Here is a 20,768-nt window from a genome sequence, read left to right as displayed (position 1 = left end):
AGATTCCCAGTAGTCTGACAGTGTATTAGGAGGTCAATATGGGTGGTGCTGAACCATGTGCTGGGGGGGGGGGGGGGGCATATCGCTTTCCTTGGCACTTCCTGTGCAAAGCACACTGTTCACACCCATTGAGGTCTAGGAAAACAAGCATTGGAAATGCAATAGGTCTCGCAGCATTAGAGTTAGTGCTTTTAGAATTGTTTATGGGTTTTTTTGTAAATCTTTAGCATTTTTGTTTCCTGTAGCCAATGCTAAAGAATTAAAAAAAAAAAATAAACATTTCTAAAAGCTCTAACTCAAATGCTCCGAGACCTATTCCACTGTGTGAGGGTGAGGGGTTGAGGGTGAGTGAGGGTGGGTGAGGGTGAGTGAGGGTGAGGGGTTGAGGGTGAGTGAGGGTGAGTGAGGGTGAGGGTGAGTGAGGGTGAGTGAGGGTGAGTGTGAGTGAGGGTGAGTGAGGGTGAGTGAGGGTGAGGGTGAGTGAGGGTGAGGGGTTGATGTTGAGGGTGAGGGGTTGAGGGTGAGTGAGGGGTTGAGGGTGAGTGAGGGTGAGTGAGGGTGAGGGGTTGAGGGTGAGTGAGAGTGAGGGTGAGTGAGGGGTTGAGGGTGAGTGAGGGTGAGGGTGAGGGGTTTGAGGGTGAGTGAGGGTGAGGGGTTGAGGGTGAGTGAGGGTGAGGGTGAGTGAGGGTGATGGGTTGAGGGTGAGTGAGGGTGAGGGTGAGTGAGGGTGAGGGTGAGTGAGGGTGAGTGAGGGTGAGGGGTTGAGGGTGAGTGAGGGTGAGGGTGAGTGAGGGGTTGAGGGTGAGTGAGGGGTTGAGGGTGAGTGAGGGGTTGAGGGTGAGTGAGGGTGAGGGGTTGAGGGTGAGTGAGGGACCGCAAAGCTATGGGGGGCAGAAATACCACAGGAGGGGGCTATAGCATAAATACCACTGGGAGTTGATAGAGCGGGAAAACGGCCAGAGATTTGCAGGGCAGAGAGAGCACCACAGCGAGACAGCAAGGTGCGAACTGTGTGAGATATTGTGACCGGCGCACGGTGGGGCATTCCCAGGGTAGAAACGCACTGGGACAGTGGCAGGACAGAGAACCCGCGCGAAGCTGGAATGGCAAGAAGATCTCTGGGGTTGGTATGGGTTGAGTACCACTAAGGCTGGTAGGAGGGGTGTACCACGTGAGACTGGGGAGTGTGAAATAGGAGCAGCTTTGTGAAAAACGCCGGAGGGTGGTCCGTGGAGAATTTGGAGATTATTGAAAGCATGGCGGCGCCCCCAGATGTTCTTGTTCTGCGTACAGTGTTGTGGACGCGCAAATAGCCGGAAATCCGTGAATTGCTCACGGCAGCAGCGGCGGTGTTGCAGGACTCCTGCATGGTGCTTGCCAGAACTTGGATAACTTCAGAGAATACGGATAAAGTACATTTCAATGCACGCAGGAGACTCCAGGAAAAGGTGCAAGGCGCACCGAAAATGGAACTGCCTGACAGGATGCAGATTTAGAAGGTCGCGTGCCAAATGCAAATAATTAAGACAGTGCTGCATTCCGTAATGTAGCCCGTGAAGCAGCATGCTGGAACAATGACAGAGGGATCTGCTTAGCAAAACAGTCATTCCAGGGAAAACAGCATGACCAGGCGAGAGCAGAATGCTGTGACGCACTTAAAGCAGGCATGGAAATTCTGCCAGGCTAACTCAATCTATCTTCGATGATTCAAGTCTCTTCTGCAGGTAAAGATTACGAAGCGGACGGCACATGAGCGTTTGTTATAATGCAAACCGCTCGAGCTAACTCGACAGACGTCTGAAGCAGGACCAGGGCGCCTAGAAGACCACCCGAGGTGATACACAGTGGTATGCAAGGGATGGCACCCACTCATTCGATCTCACGCAGGTTCACATAATAACAGCTCTCTAACACTCTAGGTCAAATTTTGAAGTGCATATTAGGGAGTCAGGGAGGAGATATGGTGGTGGTGGGGGGGAGGGGGGGTAGTGTTGCTAAAGGAGATTTTGAAAATCGTCAGGTCATTTAAGATATAAATGCGCGAGCGATAAGGATTAACACAACCAAGAATGGGGAAATGAAGCAAAATACACGCAGAATGGGGCAAGTGGCAAGACAAACTTGAAACAAAAGGGGGAGGGTAAGGGTTCGTAGGCATGCTATAGATGCCGATCCTGCCACGCCTCTGTAGCAAACTAGAAACTATATGGTAGGCAGGGACATTCGGAAAGATGTCAGCTACTTTAGGCAGTGTTCTATCTACCGTAACAGCATAAAAAATGTTTTTAAAAACGGTTCGACTTAATGGTTTGACGGTAAGAGCTGTAATTTTAAGTACTGAAAAATAGAGCTTGTGCAAAATTCCATGAAAAATAAACTGGAAATCTTTAGATTTATACAGCAGCTGAGGAAATTGCCCACTTATTTTCATTTTTTTCCATTTCAAAATACTTATTTTTTTTCACGCTGCATACAGACATGTAACATAATTTTGTTAAAGATTTGATCCAAACTTCAAGTTACCGGCAATATTTTCCATTATACAGAAAACCATGGCAGTTCACAGCAGCTGTGCTTTAATGTACAACAAATCGGGAATCTTTTTTTATTCCACTGATACATTTGCCTTTTAGCCGAATTGGAAGTAACATTTTCTTAACAGCTAAGGTGTGTTTAAATTGTGCCTGTGGTGGTGGGCCCGCACACTCGATGGTGACCCAGAGCTAAACAGAGAAAGACAGAAAACGAAGAAAGACCGAGGAAGATATAGATAGAAAAACAGTCACAAAGGAAGACAACAAAGATGAAAACAAGACGGAGGGAAGAGAGGGGAGGGGGGAGGAGAAATGCGACACGGCGGGAAGGGGAGGGGGCGGAGCGGGTACAATAAACAAGACGGAGGGAAGAGAGGGGAGGGGGGAGTAGAAGTGCGACAGGGGAAATGCGAGACGGCGGGAAGGGGAGGGGGCGGAGCGGGTAAACAAAGACGGACGTGCGGAAATTGCCCACTTATTTTCATTTTTTTCCATTTCAAAATACTTATTTTTTTTCACGCTGCATACAGACATGTAACATAATTTTGTTAAAGATTTGATCCAAACTTCAAGTTACCGGCAATATTTTCCATTATACAGAAAACCATGGCAGTTCACAGCAGCTGTGCTTTAATGTACAACAAATCGGGAATCTTTTTTTATTCCACTGATACATTTGCCTTTTAGCGGAATTGGAAGTAACATTTTCTTAACAGCTAAGGTGTGTTTAAATTGTGCCTGTGGTGGTGGGCCCGCACACTCGATGGTGACCCAGAGCTAAACAGAGAAAGACAGAAAACGAAGAAAGACCGAGGAAGATATAGATAGAAAAACAGTCACAAAGGAAGACAACAAAGATGAAAACAAGACGGAGGGAAGAGAGGGGAGGGGGGAGGAGAAATGCGACACGGCGGGAAGGGGAGGGGGCGGAGCGGGTACAATAAACAAGACGGAGGGAAGAGAGGGGAGGGGGGAGTAGAAGTGCGACAGGGGAAATGCGAGACGGCGGGAAGGGGAGGGGGCGGAGCGGGTAAACAAAGACGGACGTGCACGCGCTTTTAAGCTCAATGCGCATGCGCATTGAGCTTAAAAGTCACGGGCACTGCAAGGAATCGCCACGATTCCTTGCAGTGTGGATAAAGAGCGGATAAGTCCCAATACTCTCGCCTTGCTCGATGCGCATGCGCATCGACAGGCGAGACCTAAAAACATTGGGGTGGAACGCCCCCGCCTGTTTTTGGCATTGTGTGGTCATTTGGCTTTCAGCCAATTGGTGGTCTGTGTTTTAACCAATCAGATTAGCTGAAATGACCTTCCTCTGTCCCATGCATAGGACACAGGAAAATTAAAATGGGATGAATGTTGGGATGAGAGGCGTAGCATCCCTTGGCTAGAGACCAGAAATTACAGGAAGGAAAAAATCCAAACAAATTGTACTTCGGTGGTAGATTCAAAAGGCTCATTCTTTCTTTCCTTTCCTCAAGGACATACAAACCCATCTCTTCAAGCACACTTCATCCTTGTAGAACCTGCAGGGGATGGTGGACAGCTTCTGTTGAGACTTCCGCCCCCTCATAAAATACCTCTTCTCTTACATAAACTCCTTTCTCTTCTGTACCCTCTCAGTAATCCATACCCTTTTTGTTAAAGGCCTTACCAACATCAAGGGTGTCCATCCATTACAGATTACAGTACTCCATAGCATTGTAGCGGTATTCAATCTCAATAAATTGCCCTGCATACAAGTGTACTCTGTTGCATAGACCAAAAAGCAATAATAGGCAAGGGCGATTGTCTGCTAGTTGTCTGGTCCTACGCAGGAGATGTGAATTGGTGAGAACTTGTTGACATGAGATGTAAATTGGCGGTCACTTGTACTAGAACTCTTGATTTGGCCATCACTTGCACACATTTAAGTAGCTGATGCTGCTGAGCGTATCATTGTTTCCGATGGATTGTTCTAACCGCAAATTTCTCACCTTTAGAATACCAGATGTCACAGTGGATCCGGGCACCTTTACATAGCAGTCCCCTCACACTGGCAGGTGGCACTTTGCTGCTCCACGTTGCCTTTGATTTGTCCGGAAGTGACAGAGACCTAATAAGCACCACCCCTGCTTGCTGCAGTTGGTCGGTACCTTTCTTTCCACCCCTTCAAACACGGATCCGGAGCTCTGTTCCCCTTTTTACCTTGTTGGTTTGACAAGATATTTTCTCAAAAATCCCTCAAACAGTATACAAAGGAACTTTGTCCCAGCCACTACCTACAGGGTTTAAACCATTCCAGGACTGTCGCAAGCAAATGTCTTTGACAGACCCACGCAAAGTTTGCCTTTGGTGTTTGGGCTCTCAACTTGATTCCAATTCATGTGAGGAATTAGCCCGCTTGAATCTGAAGGTGATTCGGGAACGTGAAGTAAAGCTGTACATCGCCAAATAGCAAAAGAAACCTCAAGTCTGGCTCCCGCTTGAAGATGAGAGCACGCACCCGCTCCTGTGTTTGTTCCCATGACCGGTCCTTGTGGAAGTGTTCGGGTAAGTCTAAATTGAAGTCCATGGGGAAACACAAGAAAGCCAAGTGAGACTGCGCTCCATACAGTCACTTTCTGTCTCCAGAGAAGTTGCAAGGACATCAGGTTGTCACTCTGTCTTGCTTCCAAACCACAGAGTAGCCAATTCCACAATTTCTTCTAATGTGCCTGGAGTTCCCTAAGCCATCAGCAACGTAACAACAAATTGAGGCCTGTTGGGAGGACCATGTTACTTATCTTTGGCATTCTTGCAGTTTCCTCTGGTGCACCTTTGGGCCCCTACCAGCGGCGGATCCTTCCCCAGTGCTTCTGTGCCTCTAGAATCCACTTTGGGTTCCAAACTGGCTTTGGTACATACTTCCGGCAGAGGCTAAAATCTGTTCTGGTTCCTTCTAAACCAGCCCATCTAACGGATGAGGACCCTCTACTGATACTGGTGTTAGACTCCGAGCCATACTTACCTCGTAAGAGGCAACGTCCTGAACCCACTTTGATGCACTCAGTTCCCCCATTCAGTCAGATTCAAATAGAAAGATACCCCTGCCATGGAGCCACCCTTAAGTGCTCCACACGTGTTTTGGTTCTGGTTAGAGTCAGATAGGCTTCGGAAATGACAGTGGAGATCATTGGGGGGGGGGGGGGGATGAAAAATATATCGGTTTCTGTCTATCTATCTCTATCTCTGTGTGTGTATATATGTGGGTGTGTGTGTGTGTGTGTGTGTGTATATATATATATATATATATATCTATATATATATTCACTGAAAAAACCATAGGTTATAGACCATATATAGTTAGGAATTAGCATTTAAAAAACCTTATTTTACTCACACAAAACCATTGAAATTCCATATATAGTTAGTTGCACTAACTATATATCGCGCACCCGCAATCCACTGCTGATCATGTCACATATTACATCATTCATGACATGGTCAGTGACATCACTGATGACATCTCAAATGACATCACTGATGACATCACTGATGACATCACTGATGACAACATCCAGTGACTGTATGTTTCTGTAAAGTTAAAATATGTCTTACATATTGAAGAATGAGTGGATGTATAAGTGTCTGGATGAAGGATTTAGTAGGTGCGTGACTGACTGTATGAGTGAGTGATTAAATGTGTCTCACTGAATGCATGGGTTAGTGACTAAACTGTCTTAATTTGTGCATCATTATGTCTGTTGTGATGTAAACTGCTGCATGTGTTGATCATTAGCTATACGAGAGGCTATATGTGTTATTAATTGGTTGCCCAAGTATTTCTATGGGAGATTGAGTTTGTGTGGGGGTGGCTGGAAGGTGTGTGACTCTATGCATAGATGTGTGAGCAGTTTATTCACTAGGTGTATGAGTTCAAGAGTGCATGTGGAAACAGCTACATGGGCAGTTGACTGTGTGCATGAGTGTATTGATGAGTGAATGGATATCTCAATGCTACATGTCATAGTAAGTACATATGTAAAACACAGTACATGTGAGAGTTGGCATATATAAATAACTGTGCATGAGAGCCACTGAATGAGTGAGTGGTTGTATCGATCATTGTGAACTTGTATCAGGGATTGTATAAGAGAGTAAATATGTGTTAGTATATGTTTCAATAAGTAAGGTGTGTTTAACTGTATAGTTGAAGAAATGGAGGTGAGATTGTTTCTTTGCATGACTGACTGGGTGTGTGAGTAACTCCATGGATGAGTGGCAGTGTGTGAGTGTCTGTATACACTGAGTGTATCTAAGGTTATATTAGAGTCTGAAGAGGTTTATCGTATTAGCACAAGAATGATGTCAAATGAGATGTCATCAGTGATGTCATTTGAGATGTCATCAGTGATGTCATCAGTGATGTCACTGACCATGTCATGAATGATGTAATATGTGACATGATCAGCAGTGGATTGCGGGTGCGCGATATATAGTTAGTGCAACTAACTATATATGGAATTTCAATGGTTTTGTGTGAGTAAAATAAGGTTTTTTAAATGCTAATTCCTAACTATATATGGTCTATAACCTATGGTTTTTTCAGTGAATTTCAATGGTTTTTTAATAGCAAATATCATAAGCTGTCGAATGTCAAGTACGTGGTAAGTAAAAACATTTTCGTGTTTATGCACACTGATCTGCTTTGAATGCTGCCCCCCACCCCTCATTTCTATTAGGAGTACTCTCTCTTTGCAGATAGTGAAGGGTAGTTAACGCAGGCCTTTGCCCCCGTTGTAATCCGTCGTGCCTGCTTCTCTCTCCATTTGATTGATTGTTCTCTTTGGTTCATTCTCTATTTACAAACAAGCACAGAGTCGCAATACTCTGTTTAGTCTTTGCAGATAGCGAAAAATCGTGTAAAAAAACAAAAGGAATAGAGCAAAATCAGTAGGCCACTAATGGGATCTCTTTTTGACCTCCCTAAAATAGAAACATTAGGAACAACCTGTTGATAATACCAATGTGTATGTACATAAGCGGCGTTCATTTGTGTTCACAGTACCCCTTGTTGATTGTTTGAATCGAGCATTGAATTGTTCGAAGTTGGTTCTCTTAAGAATCTTCTCTGCCTGCAAACGAGGAAGAATAGGAATATTCTCTCTCCCTTTGCAGATAGTGAAGGGTAGGTAACGCAAACCTTTAACACGTCGTGCCTATTTCGTTCCTCATTGATTGATTGTTTCCCCAAACATTGACTGTTTGGGAATTGGTTCTTTTTGGAGGTATTCCCTGTTTGCAAATATACGTAGGAAAATCTTTGCAAATAGTGAAAGGGTACGTAATGCGGACCTTTCTCCCCCGTTGTAATCTGTCATGCCTATCTACTCCCCACTGATTGATGCACCTGTTTCACCCGGACCATTTACTAGAGATACGTCATCTGGCCCGACCAGAGAGCACCCCTAGTGAAAAGGACATATGCAATAATAACGAAGTGATCACTGTATCCTGTTAACAGAAACTTTAGCATGAAACAACCTGGAAAGAAAAGAATAGGAAAACGAAAATCAGTAGGCCACTGATGAACATGAACTTTTATTAAACAACGAACAAAGAAACGATAACATAACGTAATGATAAAACCTATTAATGTCCTAGAAACAAGAAAACGTTAAAATATGCCAGTGGTGAGAGACCAGAAAAACAGTAAGAGAAACCAAATCACCCCTCGCTGTCCCACCGCCTGCCACGCCAAAAAAATCGATAGACTAGGGAAAATGCAAGTCAGTAGAACATCCGCCCCCACTCTGGAAACTTCCAAGGTGGGGCAGGGTTGCGGCTACGCCCAGCCGGGAGCAGCCCATATAAGGCGGGTCCTGCTGCCACGCCTCGGCCAGGAGATCCTAACGTAGGGTGTAGCCGGAGGAGAGGCCGAGGCCAGCGGGACCCGGCCAGGGGATTGCCTTTACAACGCTGAAGAGTTGCAGGGGGGGGAATATCTCCTCGACCCTCCCCTCTCTCTCCCAGTCCGGCCGCGGTGGCCCTTGACAGTTTCAGGTAGTCCCGCCACATGCTCTTCCGGTCCGGCCACCAACGGTCGGGGGGCCGAGGCCGACGGGATCCGGCTGCAGCCGATAAACCAAGGAACCCGTTCATGGGGCCAGAGCCAGGGGCGTCTGGCCGACATCCACCGGAAGCCCGGCCCGAAGACGGACGGGACACTTCTTCTTTCTTGAATAATGGCTGCGACAACACTGGGGGGGGAAGTCTTGCACATGCCTCCGACCCCCCTCCCCCCCCCTCGTCCTCATCGCCTGGTCCGGCCATAACAAATCTCAAGCGAGACGCCGTGGGGTGCACTGGGAGGGAGAGACGGTGCGAACAGGCCTCTCCCGCCTCCCCAGGTGGAGGCTTCCCAGCTGCACCCTCAGCGCTCCAGGCGCCCGGAAAAGGGTTCTTCCACTGTGGCCATGCTGCAACGTCTCGCCCGGCAGGGTGGAGCCCGTCCGCTCATTTGACCCCGCGATCGCCAGTAGCTACCGAACTCTCAAAATGGCGGTCGACCTGGCAAGAGCGGGCCCAGCATAAAGAAATGGCCCGGTCACTGGTTGACTCCACCACCGTAGTCCTCCACGACCTTGAAGATTCTAGAGGAGCCGCGGGAGTCTCCGACCCCCGATGGGGAATGACTGCCATGATCGCCCGTGGAGTGACGAAACTGTATCCGCGGGACGTCGGCGCTCCCATGCTGGCGCCAGCCTCACTTTGAATTACTAGAATCCTGCAGACCTCAGTTCCGGTGAAAGCACAGTGTGACCCGGTAGGAAAAATTGTTGCACCCCCTCCCCTTTTTGACTGATAGTTCAAACCACCGATCCTTTCCTTTGCCCTTTTAACGGAACTTTGGACTGCCTCCCCCTCTTTTACATTTTCTAGAGAAAACAAAACATTAACCACTACATTAGCATAGCAGTTGACACCAGAACTGTTTTCAAATTGAAAACCAACAACATCTTCAACAGAATCCTTTTTGTTTCTGCTGTGACCCTGCTACAGCACAGGCATTGTCCCCAGCAGTAATTCTGCAATGCCGGTAAGAATAGCTGTGGTGCCTACTGGACTCACTCACCCCCGCGGCGCCCCACGCCGTTATTTGCTGGGCGGCAACTTACTAGACATCACTTTCGTGCCATCTAGATTTCAGCGCGTTCTGCTGCCTTGGAACTATTCGCACAACAGACTGCTACTGACGACCCACCCCCAGGCAACATCTTCTGAATTTTCATAATTTGAAAGAACTAGTAACATGTCCTCATCAGGAATTCAAAAGAAATTGCCAAGGTCTCTTCGTTGTTTAAATGTTTTTACTGTTTTTGTTTTGTTGTATATATTTATATGTTATTAAAGTTTTATATTCCTACTACTTTGTTGGAGTGCTATATATTTTTAATGTGACACATAATTGTAAAAACTTTGATGTACAAAGAGTCATCCCTGGAATCTTCCGCTTCAGGCTCGGTCCCCTCCCCAATCACAATACAGGATGGTTTTTCAGATAGTAGGAACACGTGTGGTGTGACGGATCTCATCGGGTGTGGGCCTTGATCTACTATAACTCCTTTGAAGAGGGGTGATTCTTTACAGCTGGAGCCATAAACTACATCTGCAGGGCTAGCTGATAGCCTGGACAATCGGACACAGAGGAAGAGGAGTGTCAGAGGGTGCGGTAGTGAATAGGGCGAAAGGGAGGTGTCGGGCGGGCACAGAGTGTGATTCTCAGGGAAGAGCAGCGCAGATGGGGGGAGGTTTATGCATAAGACAGAGAGCGGGGGTGACCAGTGCCTGGGGAAGATGCTTGCGAGGGTGGGGAGCCATGCTACGAATCGACAGCGTGCAGAGAGTGGGTCTGGTCAAGGCATCTAAAATGGCTGCCGTGCACGACAAAAGTGTGGCATTTCAAAAAAGGCAAGATGGCGCAGACAATGTTTTTCAACACTTCCTCATTTCCTTCGAATCGAACGTTAACAGACGTTGGTGCATATTACCAAAGTTAAGCGATATTTATCGCTAACGATGCTTACCAACTAATTTTTTACCGCTAAGCATCGTCAGAAATTATCGAAGATAAACCTTGCTATTATCAAGGTTTATCGCAAATGCGATAATAAACGGCCGCAATGCATGAATATCGCTAAAAAGTCAGCGATATTCATGCATTACCGAGCTAATGCTCTTAGCCATGTTATCCACCTCCCATTGGATAACATGGCTAAGAACTGCTCAGGGCAGGTGTTACTTTTTGGAGATATTCGCGCTTAGCGCGAATATCTCCAAAAGTTGGTAATAGGAGATAGATATCTTGCATGTTGTAATGCAAATTATTGTGGTATATGGAACTCATACCATAATCTCTCAGGAAAGCAGAAACTGATCCTTTTGGGACCGCCTGAAAAGGCCTAGGGGGTGAGGGGTACTCTACTTTGCCCCCTTTTCACGTTCCGAACTATTTTATTTTACTCTCTTCTGTAATTACACAAAATAGCAGCGATAAGATGCATCGGAGACACACAGTGAGAGAAAGGAGGCCGGAGATGAAGAAGAGATGTCAAATACACATTGGAGATAATATAGTGGCAGAAGGGAAGTAAATATGAGTAAACTTACCATGTAACATAAAAATGTTGCACTCTATACTATAAGTCTCATTTTATACTACAATCACTTCGCTACAACCTCATAAATTAAAAATAAAAATGAATAATGTCTCAAACAATTTTTGATTTCTAAATATAAATTTATTCTTCAGAATTTTCTAAATTTGAAAGAACTAGTAACATGTCCTCATCAGCAATTTCCTCATGAAAAGTCTGCAATGATGATTCTTGTAACTCTATGGTCTCCAAACATTCGATAAATTCGCCATCAACAGATTGATCAAAAAAATCATTCAAGTCATCTCCTCCTTGTGACAATATTTCATTATTGGTGCTGTCAATTTCAATCAATGTAGTGGAATCATTCAAGTCATCTCCTCCTTGTGACAATATTTCATTATTGGTGCTGTCCATTTCAATCAATGTAGTGGAATCATTCAAGTCATCTCCTCGTGACAATATTTCATTATTGGTGCTCTCAATTTCAATCAATGTAGTGGAATCATTCAAGTCATCTCCTCCTTGTGACAATATTTCATTATTGGTGCTGTCCATTTCAATCAATCTAATGGAATCATACAAGTCATCTCCTCCTTGTGACAATATTTCATTATTGGTGCTCTCAATTTCAATCAATGTAGTGGAATCATTCAAGTCATCTCCTCCTTGTGACAATATTTCATTATTGGTGCTGTCCATTTCAATCAATCTAATGGAATCATACAAGTCATCTCCTCCTTGTGACAATATTTCATTATTGGTGCTCTCAATTTCAATCAATGTAGTGGACAATTCAAAAGAAATTGCCACGGTCTCTTCATTGTGAGCCATTTTATTTTGAAATTGCTTGCTGTAAATTGCAGAAAAAAATAATCACTTTCATTTATCGTTTTTAGTAATACATAATATAAAACTAACTTTATCAAGTATTTAGTATAACAGAAGGACTGCAAATAAATAACAGAAAACATTTTTCAAATTATCTTCAAGTGTACAACATAGTTCCCCTTACAAAGAAATTGCCACGGTCTCTTCATTGTGAGCCATTTTATTTTGAAATTGCTTGCTGTAAATTGCAGAAAAAAATAATCACTTTCATTTATCGTTTTTAGTAATACATAATATAAAACTAACTTTATCAAGTATTTAGTATAACAGAAGGACTGCAAATAAATAACAGAAAACATTTTTCAAATTATCTTCAAGTGTACAACATAGTTCCCCTTACAAATTAACAACTCACCTTTTTAAAAGTAGGAGAAGTGTTAGTACTGTGTAAATCAAACACCAGAAATTCACCACCAAAAATTCCTCACAAATGTACCTCAGACAGTAGTATCACAAAATGGCTGTGGTTTCCTCTCATTTGACATATATACATAACCAATTAACTTTCATCACACACAAATACAAAACCAAAGTAACATTTTAATTGGTTCTAAATTTCAACACTTTCAAATGTGTTTTCCCATGCAATTTTCCATAGGACATTTACATACGTCTACAGCCTGAATGGCTGAACGGAATTACACCAAACTTGGCAAAATGGTACATCAAACCTAAGAGGTCAGGAAGGATCTACTATGCCCCCTTATGGTCATTTCCCCCTTCGCTTTGGCCTCCTCTTGTCTCTCGATCCTACCGAGAGACAAGATGGCGGCCGCTACGGACTGTTTGGAATGTTGACAGATGCCGGAGAACCAATCAGCTTCGCAAAGCTCCGTAACGCGAAAAGTACGCGAAGCGGAGCGCTGTTACAGATATATATCTTTTTTTGAACGTTAATTTCTCAAAATCCACTGGAGCACATATATTGAGACCTAGCAAAGGCACATCGGGCTACCAGTCCCTAATATTTTGCCAAGTTTCGTGCAAATCCATTCAGCCGTTCGATTATTGACATTTAGATACGTCTACAGCCTGAATGGCTGAACGGAATTACACCAAACTTGGCAAAATGGTACATCAAACCTAAGAGGTCAGGGAGGATCTACTATGCCCCCTTATCGTCATTTGCCCCTTCCCTTTCGCCTCCTCTTGTCTCTCGATCCTACCGAGAGACAAGATGGCGGCCGCTACGGACTGTTTGGAATGTTGACAGACGCCGGAGAACCAATCAGCTTCGCTTCACAAAGCTCAGTTGCGCGAAAAGTACGCGAACTGGAGCGCTGCCCGGTCCGCTGTTACAGATATATATATTTTTTTAAACGTTAATTTCTCAAAATCCACTGGAGCACATATATTGAGACCTACAAAAGGCACATCGGGCTACCAGTCCCTACAATTTTGCCAAGTTTCGTGCAAATCCATTCAGCCGTTCGGGCTAAAAGTGAGGCCAACCGCCCTATGGAAAACTCAATGTTAAAAACACGTTTTGGGACCCCCCTTTTTTCTCGACCCCCCCCTGGACGAACCCCCCCCCAATTTTCAGGGGCTGCTCAGAAACAAAATGTGCCATTTTCTTGAAAATTTCAGCCAATTCCGTCCACAAACGCCAAAGTTATTAGACATAGAATTTTCAAAAAACCCATAGAGAAAAAATCCTAACTATATATACCTACTGGCGACCGCCAGTAGGTAATATATATATCTTTAAGTGGGTCGGGTCTTGCCGGGGCTCATCACCGGCTGTTCTTCGAGGCAGGTGCCGAAACGGGTTCCTATCGGGCTCTCCATTTTTACCCTCGGGGTGGGGGTGGGGGGGAACATTATTCTGCAATAGTAGCACCGGTAACTGCTTTTGGTGTAACTTCAAAGTGACTTGTTTTTCAGTTTTATATAACACAACCATGAGCACCAGTTACATTACACAAGGATGGGTTATTTTTTTTTATCACAGGATGTTGAGCGGATGTGAGGCTCGAACCTGCTTTCTTTTGCTCGAAAGTCGGCTGCTCAAACCTTACGCCACAACCTCGCCCATAACAGCTGAACCATTTTCAATATTATATACAATGAAGCCATAGTTGTTGCTAATTTGTGCGTGTTATGTTACTTGAGTCATATATCTGGATGAATGGACAGAAGCAGCAAAATACCAGTCGGGGGCACACTATGCTCAGCACAGATTTTTAGCGTATGTGTTTTAAGCCACACCCTTAATTACATTGACCACGCCCCTATGGGAGACACCCAGTTTTTTCATCCCACTTAAAGCCATATATATATATATATATATATATATATATATATGTGTGTGTGTGTGTGTGTGTGTGTGTGTATATATATATTAGTGAAAGTAAATGCGTACAGGTAGGTGAACAGGAAGTTGAAGACCACTTAAAGGTGGATGGGTCTGGAGTAGGGACGAGAAGCAGGAGTGTGAGCACTTACTAAGGCTCCGACTTCCAACACAGGCTCCCCTTCTTGCCTGTGAAATATGTTTTCCAGCTCTAGAGAGAACATTCTATGACTTACTTTCGTGACATGTCATAGATTTGTCTTTTATCAGGAGTATTGTTGCCCCTCGCTTTGAAAGTTAGAGTGTATTTAAACGCATAATATTGATGCCAGAATTGTTATCACATCTTCTATTAACCTCTGTGTCCCCGAAGAGTATTGAGGCGATAGTTACTTAGACATCCGAGGAACTAACATTCTCTGAAAAATGCTAGGAAATTGAGTCTAACTGTTGTGTGTGATTCTGGCCTTCCTGCTCAAACCGCTGGTATGTAGCGGTTCCCAGCACCTGGAAGGGGGAAGTGGATTTAGAAGAGAAGGCTTGACAGCCATCCAAGCAATGTCCTTGTTTTGATTTTGTGCACTTAGTTGAGCTTGCTCCAAGTAGAGTGAAGGTCACATTTCTATGAGCTGGCCAACTGGAGCCTGCGTGGGCTGCAGAGGCTCAGGAGAGAGTGCATGGAGCCTGAAGTGTATGCCAAGGCTTCACAGAAATAAGTGCCCTCGTCTCTTCCTGCCCCAGCGTGAAGCTTCCTTGGTGCCCGGTGGGTTCCCAGTATTAATCAACAAAGGGATTTTGCAGATAAGAAATAGAACTGTCCAGCGAAGCAGCTACATTGGCTGAGCTGACCTTTAGAAAACTGTTGGCGAGTACTTGGTCAATGGAAACTTGAAAACACAGCGGGCGGAGAATCAAGGAATTAACAAGCATAGGCAAAGCCAATAGATCTTGCCTTTGGCAATATGGTTTTGGCATGCTGTACATTTGTGTGGCTGCTGTTCAGCATGCCTAAAAGTCATGGTGTGGAGTGTGCTCGAGTGGGGTGGAGGAGTGCAGTAGAGTGGAGTGGGGGGGGAGTAGAGTATCGTAGAGTTCAGTGGCAGAAGTGTCAGAGTGGAGTGGAGTGGAGTGGAGTGGCGTGGAGGGGAATAGGGTAGAGTGGGTTGGAGTGGATTGAGGCAGTGGGGTGGATTGGATTCGGTAGAGTGGGTTGGATTGAGTGGGTTGGAGTGGGTGGATTGGAGTTGGTTGATTGGATTGGAGTGGGGTGGATTGAAATGGGGTGATGTTGATTGGAGTGGGGTGAATTAGATTGGTTTGTGGTGGGGTGGATTGGATTAGAGTAGGGTGGTTTGGGGTGGGGTGAATCAGAGTAGAGGGGTGGATTGGATTGGAGTGGGGTGAACTGGAGTGTGGGAGAATTGGATTGGAGTGAGATGGATTGGAGTGTGGTGGGCCGGATGGGTTGGATTGAGAGGAGTGGAATGAACTGGATTGGACAGCATTGGAGTGGGGTGGAATGAAGGGGGGGGAGGTAGATTGGGTAGGGTGGACCAGGGAGGGGTGTGGTGGACTGAAGTGAGGGTGATTGAATTTGGCTGGATTGGATTGGGGCGGTTTGGAGGGGGGCCCGATTGTTTTGGCTTGGAGTGGGGCCGATTGTTTTGGCTTGGAGTGGGGCCCGATTGTTTTGGCTAGGAGTGGGGCCGATTGTTTTGGCTTGGAGTGGGGCGGGTTGGGCAGATTGGAGTGGATTGGGATGATTGGTATGGATTGGAGGGGGGTGGATTGGACTGGTAAGGATAGGATCGAGTGGGGCGGATTGGTGTAGGGTAAAGTGGGGCAGATTGGAGTGGGGTAGATTGGGGTTACTGCAGGATTATGTGTTGACGCACCATTTCAGAAATTACATATAAAAAAGAAACAATATCGCTTTGCAATAACATAATCCTCATCTTTTGAGAACAGCTCCCATGATCAGAAACAAAATAATACATGAGTGAAAAGAAGACTCGGCAAAATAAATGAAAGTTAACTATAGCAGATAATTCTTTGCAATTTTGTTTGTCCTGCTGGGCACGTTTTTGCCAGTCAAATACCTTCTGTTTGCAAGGAACTAAAAGTTAAAAGAACAAAATAGTACCTCAATCACGTCGGGAGCAGCGAACGGGCACTGATAAAGTTGAATCAATTAGTGCTTGGTCCCTGCTCTCCAGAGAGGAAGGGAAATGATGTTAGGCCTACCTTGATTAGTTACGAGTCTGTAAAGTAGTTTGCCATGCAGGTCAACAAATGGTAAGTAGTGGGCGGGCGGCTCCAAGCCCTTTTCTGAATTGCATGTGTCTCGCTTGCAAGACACTCTTCTCTCACAGGCTCGACCCTAAACACGATGCGGGCATTGGGTGTAAGCAAGAATGGTTTAAGTGAAGATTAAAGGTTTTTGTCCCAGTACTCAACTACACGCTGCCAAAAACATGGATACCCACAAAAAACAGACACTCCTCCACTCTTATCGAGAACATGTCTGCATCTGTTTATCACCACAGTTTCCCACTGCTAAGCACTGCATGGCTTTTGTCCGGCCCTCTCTCACAGAACGGATAGCAGAACAAATGTGCAATTGGAGTGTTGTACCTCTTCTTCCAAGTATTTATTGCGGACCACAGCTAATACCACCTGCTTGATTACATCTCTACCGTCTGACACTTATTCATGTTTCCTTTTACCACATGCTCACATTCGCTACCAGGACAAACCACACGCTCTCATACAATAAAAAACATTGAGACAGAACTACGATCATACATGCAGCACAGCCCAAATGTGCCCTCACTTGGTTGTTTTGTCATCCACCAGCACTCGCTATCACCATTTACCTTACACACAAGTACTTGTGCCTGGCTGTAAGCACCTTTATTGGCGAGATTAAGGCTGAATCTGTAAAGGGCTTGAAGAGTGCATGGCTGCTCCATGGAGAAGGCGTCTGTTATACATTTTCTGGACTTTGTATGAGTGGTTGATAACTGAACCTCCCAGATAAATGATCTATAGTTGATGCTCCAGTGCAAAGGCATTTATATGGTGTTAGAAGACTGCGATTAGGATGAAGGTGCTCCCAGCATACCGTGAAGCTGAAGAGTCAACTCGATATCCCACAGTTTATCATGAAACATAGATATTGGGATTAGAACTCTGGTCTTTACAGTTCGCTCTTGGCAGTTCTACCACAATAACAAACCACCCTTAACTAATGCTCGTCCATATGTTGGTTTCTCTATCCTCTGCAAGTCAGAGGTGACTCTTGGACTAGGGTTGCGTACAGACACCCTAGTGGTTCCTTGATTGTTCGCTTCTTTGTTTGACCTCTGTAAAGATTTGTAAAAGATGAATGTACAGCCCTTGCGTTAGCAACTAGGCTTTCAAGTAAGTCTTAAAATCCCACTCATGAATTAGGTGCCTGTAAATTCCCAACATGAAAGTAAATTTGTAGTCAATGACCATTTTTGTGAAAGACTTGCCTTACCAGTGTTATTCCATTAATCGCAGGCTTCACCACCCAACCTCTCCTCTTCTCTGAGCAATGTGTGCAGAACCCAGATTGAATACCCCACACATTCTCAAGAAACAACCAGTGATATGGTTGTATCACAGCTGCCATCATTAAGCTTTCATTGTATGTCTTGTATCCGACAGGAGAAAGAAAGGAATGCCCGGCGGAAGAAGAAAAAGGCATCTGAAGCCCAAAGCGAAGAAGTCTCTTTTCCTCCTGCCACCGAAGATGAGGAGATGGAGGCATCGGGGATGAGTGGCAATGAGGAGGAAATGCCAGAGGAAGCTGAAGGTAAGATGCTTCGATGCCGAATGTGTCCGATGTTCATTCATACACGCTGCTCACTGCTAAATGCAGACTCATCCTCTGTAGATGTGCTATAAACTGTTTTAGGAATGTTGTGGGCTGAGCAGACAGACATGGTGATGATGGGGTGTGCTCCACGCCATACTGGCCATTGCAGCATTCTAGCATATCCAGGTGACCTGCAAGGAAGTGGGATGTCCTTAAAGCTGGATGGGCTGCGCTGACCCTTTCCTGAAAGTGCTTGGTTGCTATATTTGAAAAACTGTGCTCGCATGTGCACCATTTTTGGACCCAGGTTTATGATCTTTTTTTTCTGTGGAGAATCCCCTCCTTCCCTCTCAAGCCTCCAACCCATCTCCTTTGCCAAAATAATTTAAGATGATCTGGTTTGTACCAGGCGATGTGGGACTGATATGCTCAATATAGTCATTATGGAGGAGAAGAATAAAAATGCTGTTAGACAGTCGCCTTTGTGTTGGTAAATGATTGATATATTGAATTGTCCATCATCTGAGAGATTGGCCACCTTGCTCTATTGAGAGCAGAAAATGTAGAATGTTTACACCGTTCCCCGTGTGCCAGGTTCATTCACAACAGTACATCGTTGGGGAAATTGAAATGCGTTGTATTCAGTACATCGGTTGTAGATTCATCAATGCCAGCCGCTCTGCCACCCTTTAAAATCACTGCCTGTAGCCCTGTTTCAGTGCAGTCCATGTAGGCAACTGCAGTTGGAGTAAAGGATTTGTTATTTGTGATTTTTGTAAAGTCTTGCGACCCACCCTAGATGGTCTCCTAGTGCTCTGGGGTGTGGGTACATGGAAGAGAAAGAAGGAAACACAGTTATTGTACATTTGATAGAACTGGAAGCGGGGGACCATTCAATCACTGAGAAGCAATGTGCAGTACTGGGAGATAGCCTGCCTTCAAATAAGACGTAAACTAACGAACAAACTCCTGAGAGGGAGGAAGAGGTGCTCTTAAGCATCTGACCGGGCAGGGTATAGGATAAACCTTAAGATTGTTCTCCTAAAGAAGGTGTGCTTATTCAAATGTCAAGGATTGTTCCCCTGAAAAAGGTGTGCTTATTCAAATGTCAAGGAAGATGCGTGTCTTTGAGGATTTTTTATGTGTAGTCTTAGCCACTTATGTTTTTAATCAAAAATGTATGTACCACGCGTACTGACAGGGGCTTTCAGTCAGCCCTCTTCATCCATTGGTCTGATGTGGTGTAATTCTCATTTTGCTTCCGCCCACCACACATACGGAATGGGGCACAATGTTAGCCAACTTCAGGCATGATCTAACCTGACTGTGAATGATGGCTTTCTGCCCTTGCCCAGTGTGCTCATCCGCATACGTTCCAGGGATACTGGTACAGTGTGTGCTTGTAAAAAATTACCTTTTGACCTTTAGACAATAGTAGTTTTCATAGAATGTGTGCCTTCATACAAACACCATTTGCTAACTAAATAAGCATGGCCAAATCCAAGAGGTCAGCAGTTAGAGCAAGACATATTTCCTCTGCCAGTGCTTCATTAATTTGAGGTACATGTTGTCCTTTCTCAATTGTGGAGATAAGAGGTTCCACTTGGAGGAGCTGCAGACATGGGAAGATAGAAGCTAGACCCCCATATCTCTAGTATCTAAAAGATTGAACCGATAATAGGCAGCGCTTTGTGGACATCGGGTTTCTTATTGCTTGGTACAGAACAAACAGTTTTGCGAGGTATCACAGTGTGCGGCTCTGGAGCACGTGGTGTACGAGGCAATGTGTTCTGAAGGACTTTTTTTTACTGTAAGGCACTGGAGTGATTTACGCGCATAAGTAATACAGTTGTTGTTTCAGAACAAACAGCAGGTGAGCCTGTAAAAGCGGGGTAGTTAAACCAAGAAGTGCTGTTACCTTGCCATTAAAAGCTAGGCTTGGCTGCATTAAAAGATTTGTTACGATCCATGGCTAATTTGCCAAAAAGTGAAAGTAGCTTTGCATTCAGAGCAGATCCTGTGTGCCGAGAAGTGTAGATTCGAACCATATGCATGCAGAACCTGGCCATGACCATGAAACGTAAGGCACAGAAGTCCCTGTATTGTCTATAAATATAAAATTGGGGTAGTCTGCAGTGGATGTGCTGATCCCCTGCAGTTAAAAGCAGAACTGGTCTTTGGAAAAGAGCCTTCACTCTATAAAAGCAGTAGTGGTCTGCTAAGGATGGCTGCTGCTGTCTAGAACAAGCAGAACAGAGTTTGTAGCCCATATGTGCAAGTACGGCTGACATGCCAGTACTAATCATGAAGAAGCAGGGCTCTTCTGCTGAATTGCTGGTGCTGTTTATATTGAAGCACGGTTGGAGTGTTGAGAGTTGTGGGTATTGTTCATATGTAAGCCGGACTGATCTGCAGAGAGGTGCCTGTGCCTGTGTTATTATGTATATATAAACTAGGTTTGCTGTGTATGGGCGGTACTGTGCACATGTAAGGAGGGCTGGTCTGATTAAAGTTGCCGGTTCTGTTTATATGTAAGCAGGACTGGTCTGCCGAGAAGTATCCCTCCTGTTTATATATAAGCAGGG

The 20,768-nt window shown here is 45.0% G+C and overlaps 1 protein-coding gene across 18 annotated transcripts in view; it reads left to right on the top strand.

Moving 5' to 3' along the window:
- The window catches only part of NCOR2 (nuclear receptor corepressor 2), a 1,388,857-nt gene that overhangs the window by 1,106,111 nt on the left and 261,978 nt on the right, over nt 1-20,768 (top strand). For all 18 annotated transcript variants that reach the window (XM_078667637.1, XM_078667632.1, XM_078667640.1 and 15 more), the window contains one exon: nt 18,033-18,180. In XM_078667637.1, coding sequence (XP_078523763.1) covers nt 18,033-18,180 — 148 coding nt within the window. The remainder of the gene's footprint in view (nt 1-18,032; nt 18,181-20,768) is intronic.

Source organism: Lissotriton helveticus, chromosome 11 (genome assembly GCF_964261635.1).
Source record: "Lissotriton helveticus chromosome 11, aLisHel1.1, whole genome shotgun sequence".
NCBI classification, from domain to species: domain Eukaryota; kingdom Metazoa; phylum Chordata; class Amphibia; order Caudata; family Salamandridae; genus Lissotriton; species Lissotriton helveticus.
The sequence above is the reverse complement of the archived record's forward strand: the minus strand, read 5'-3'. Positions and strand labels throughout refer to the sequence as shown.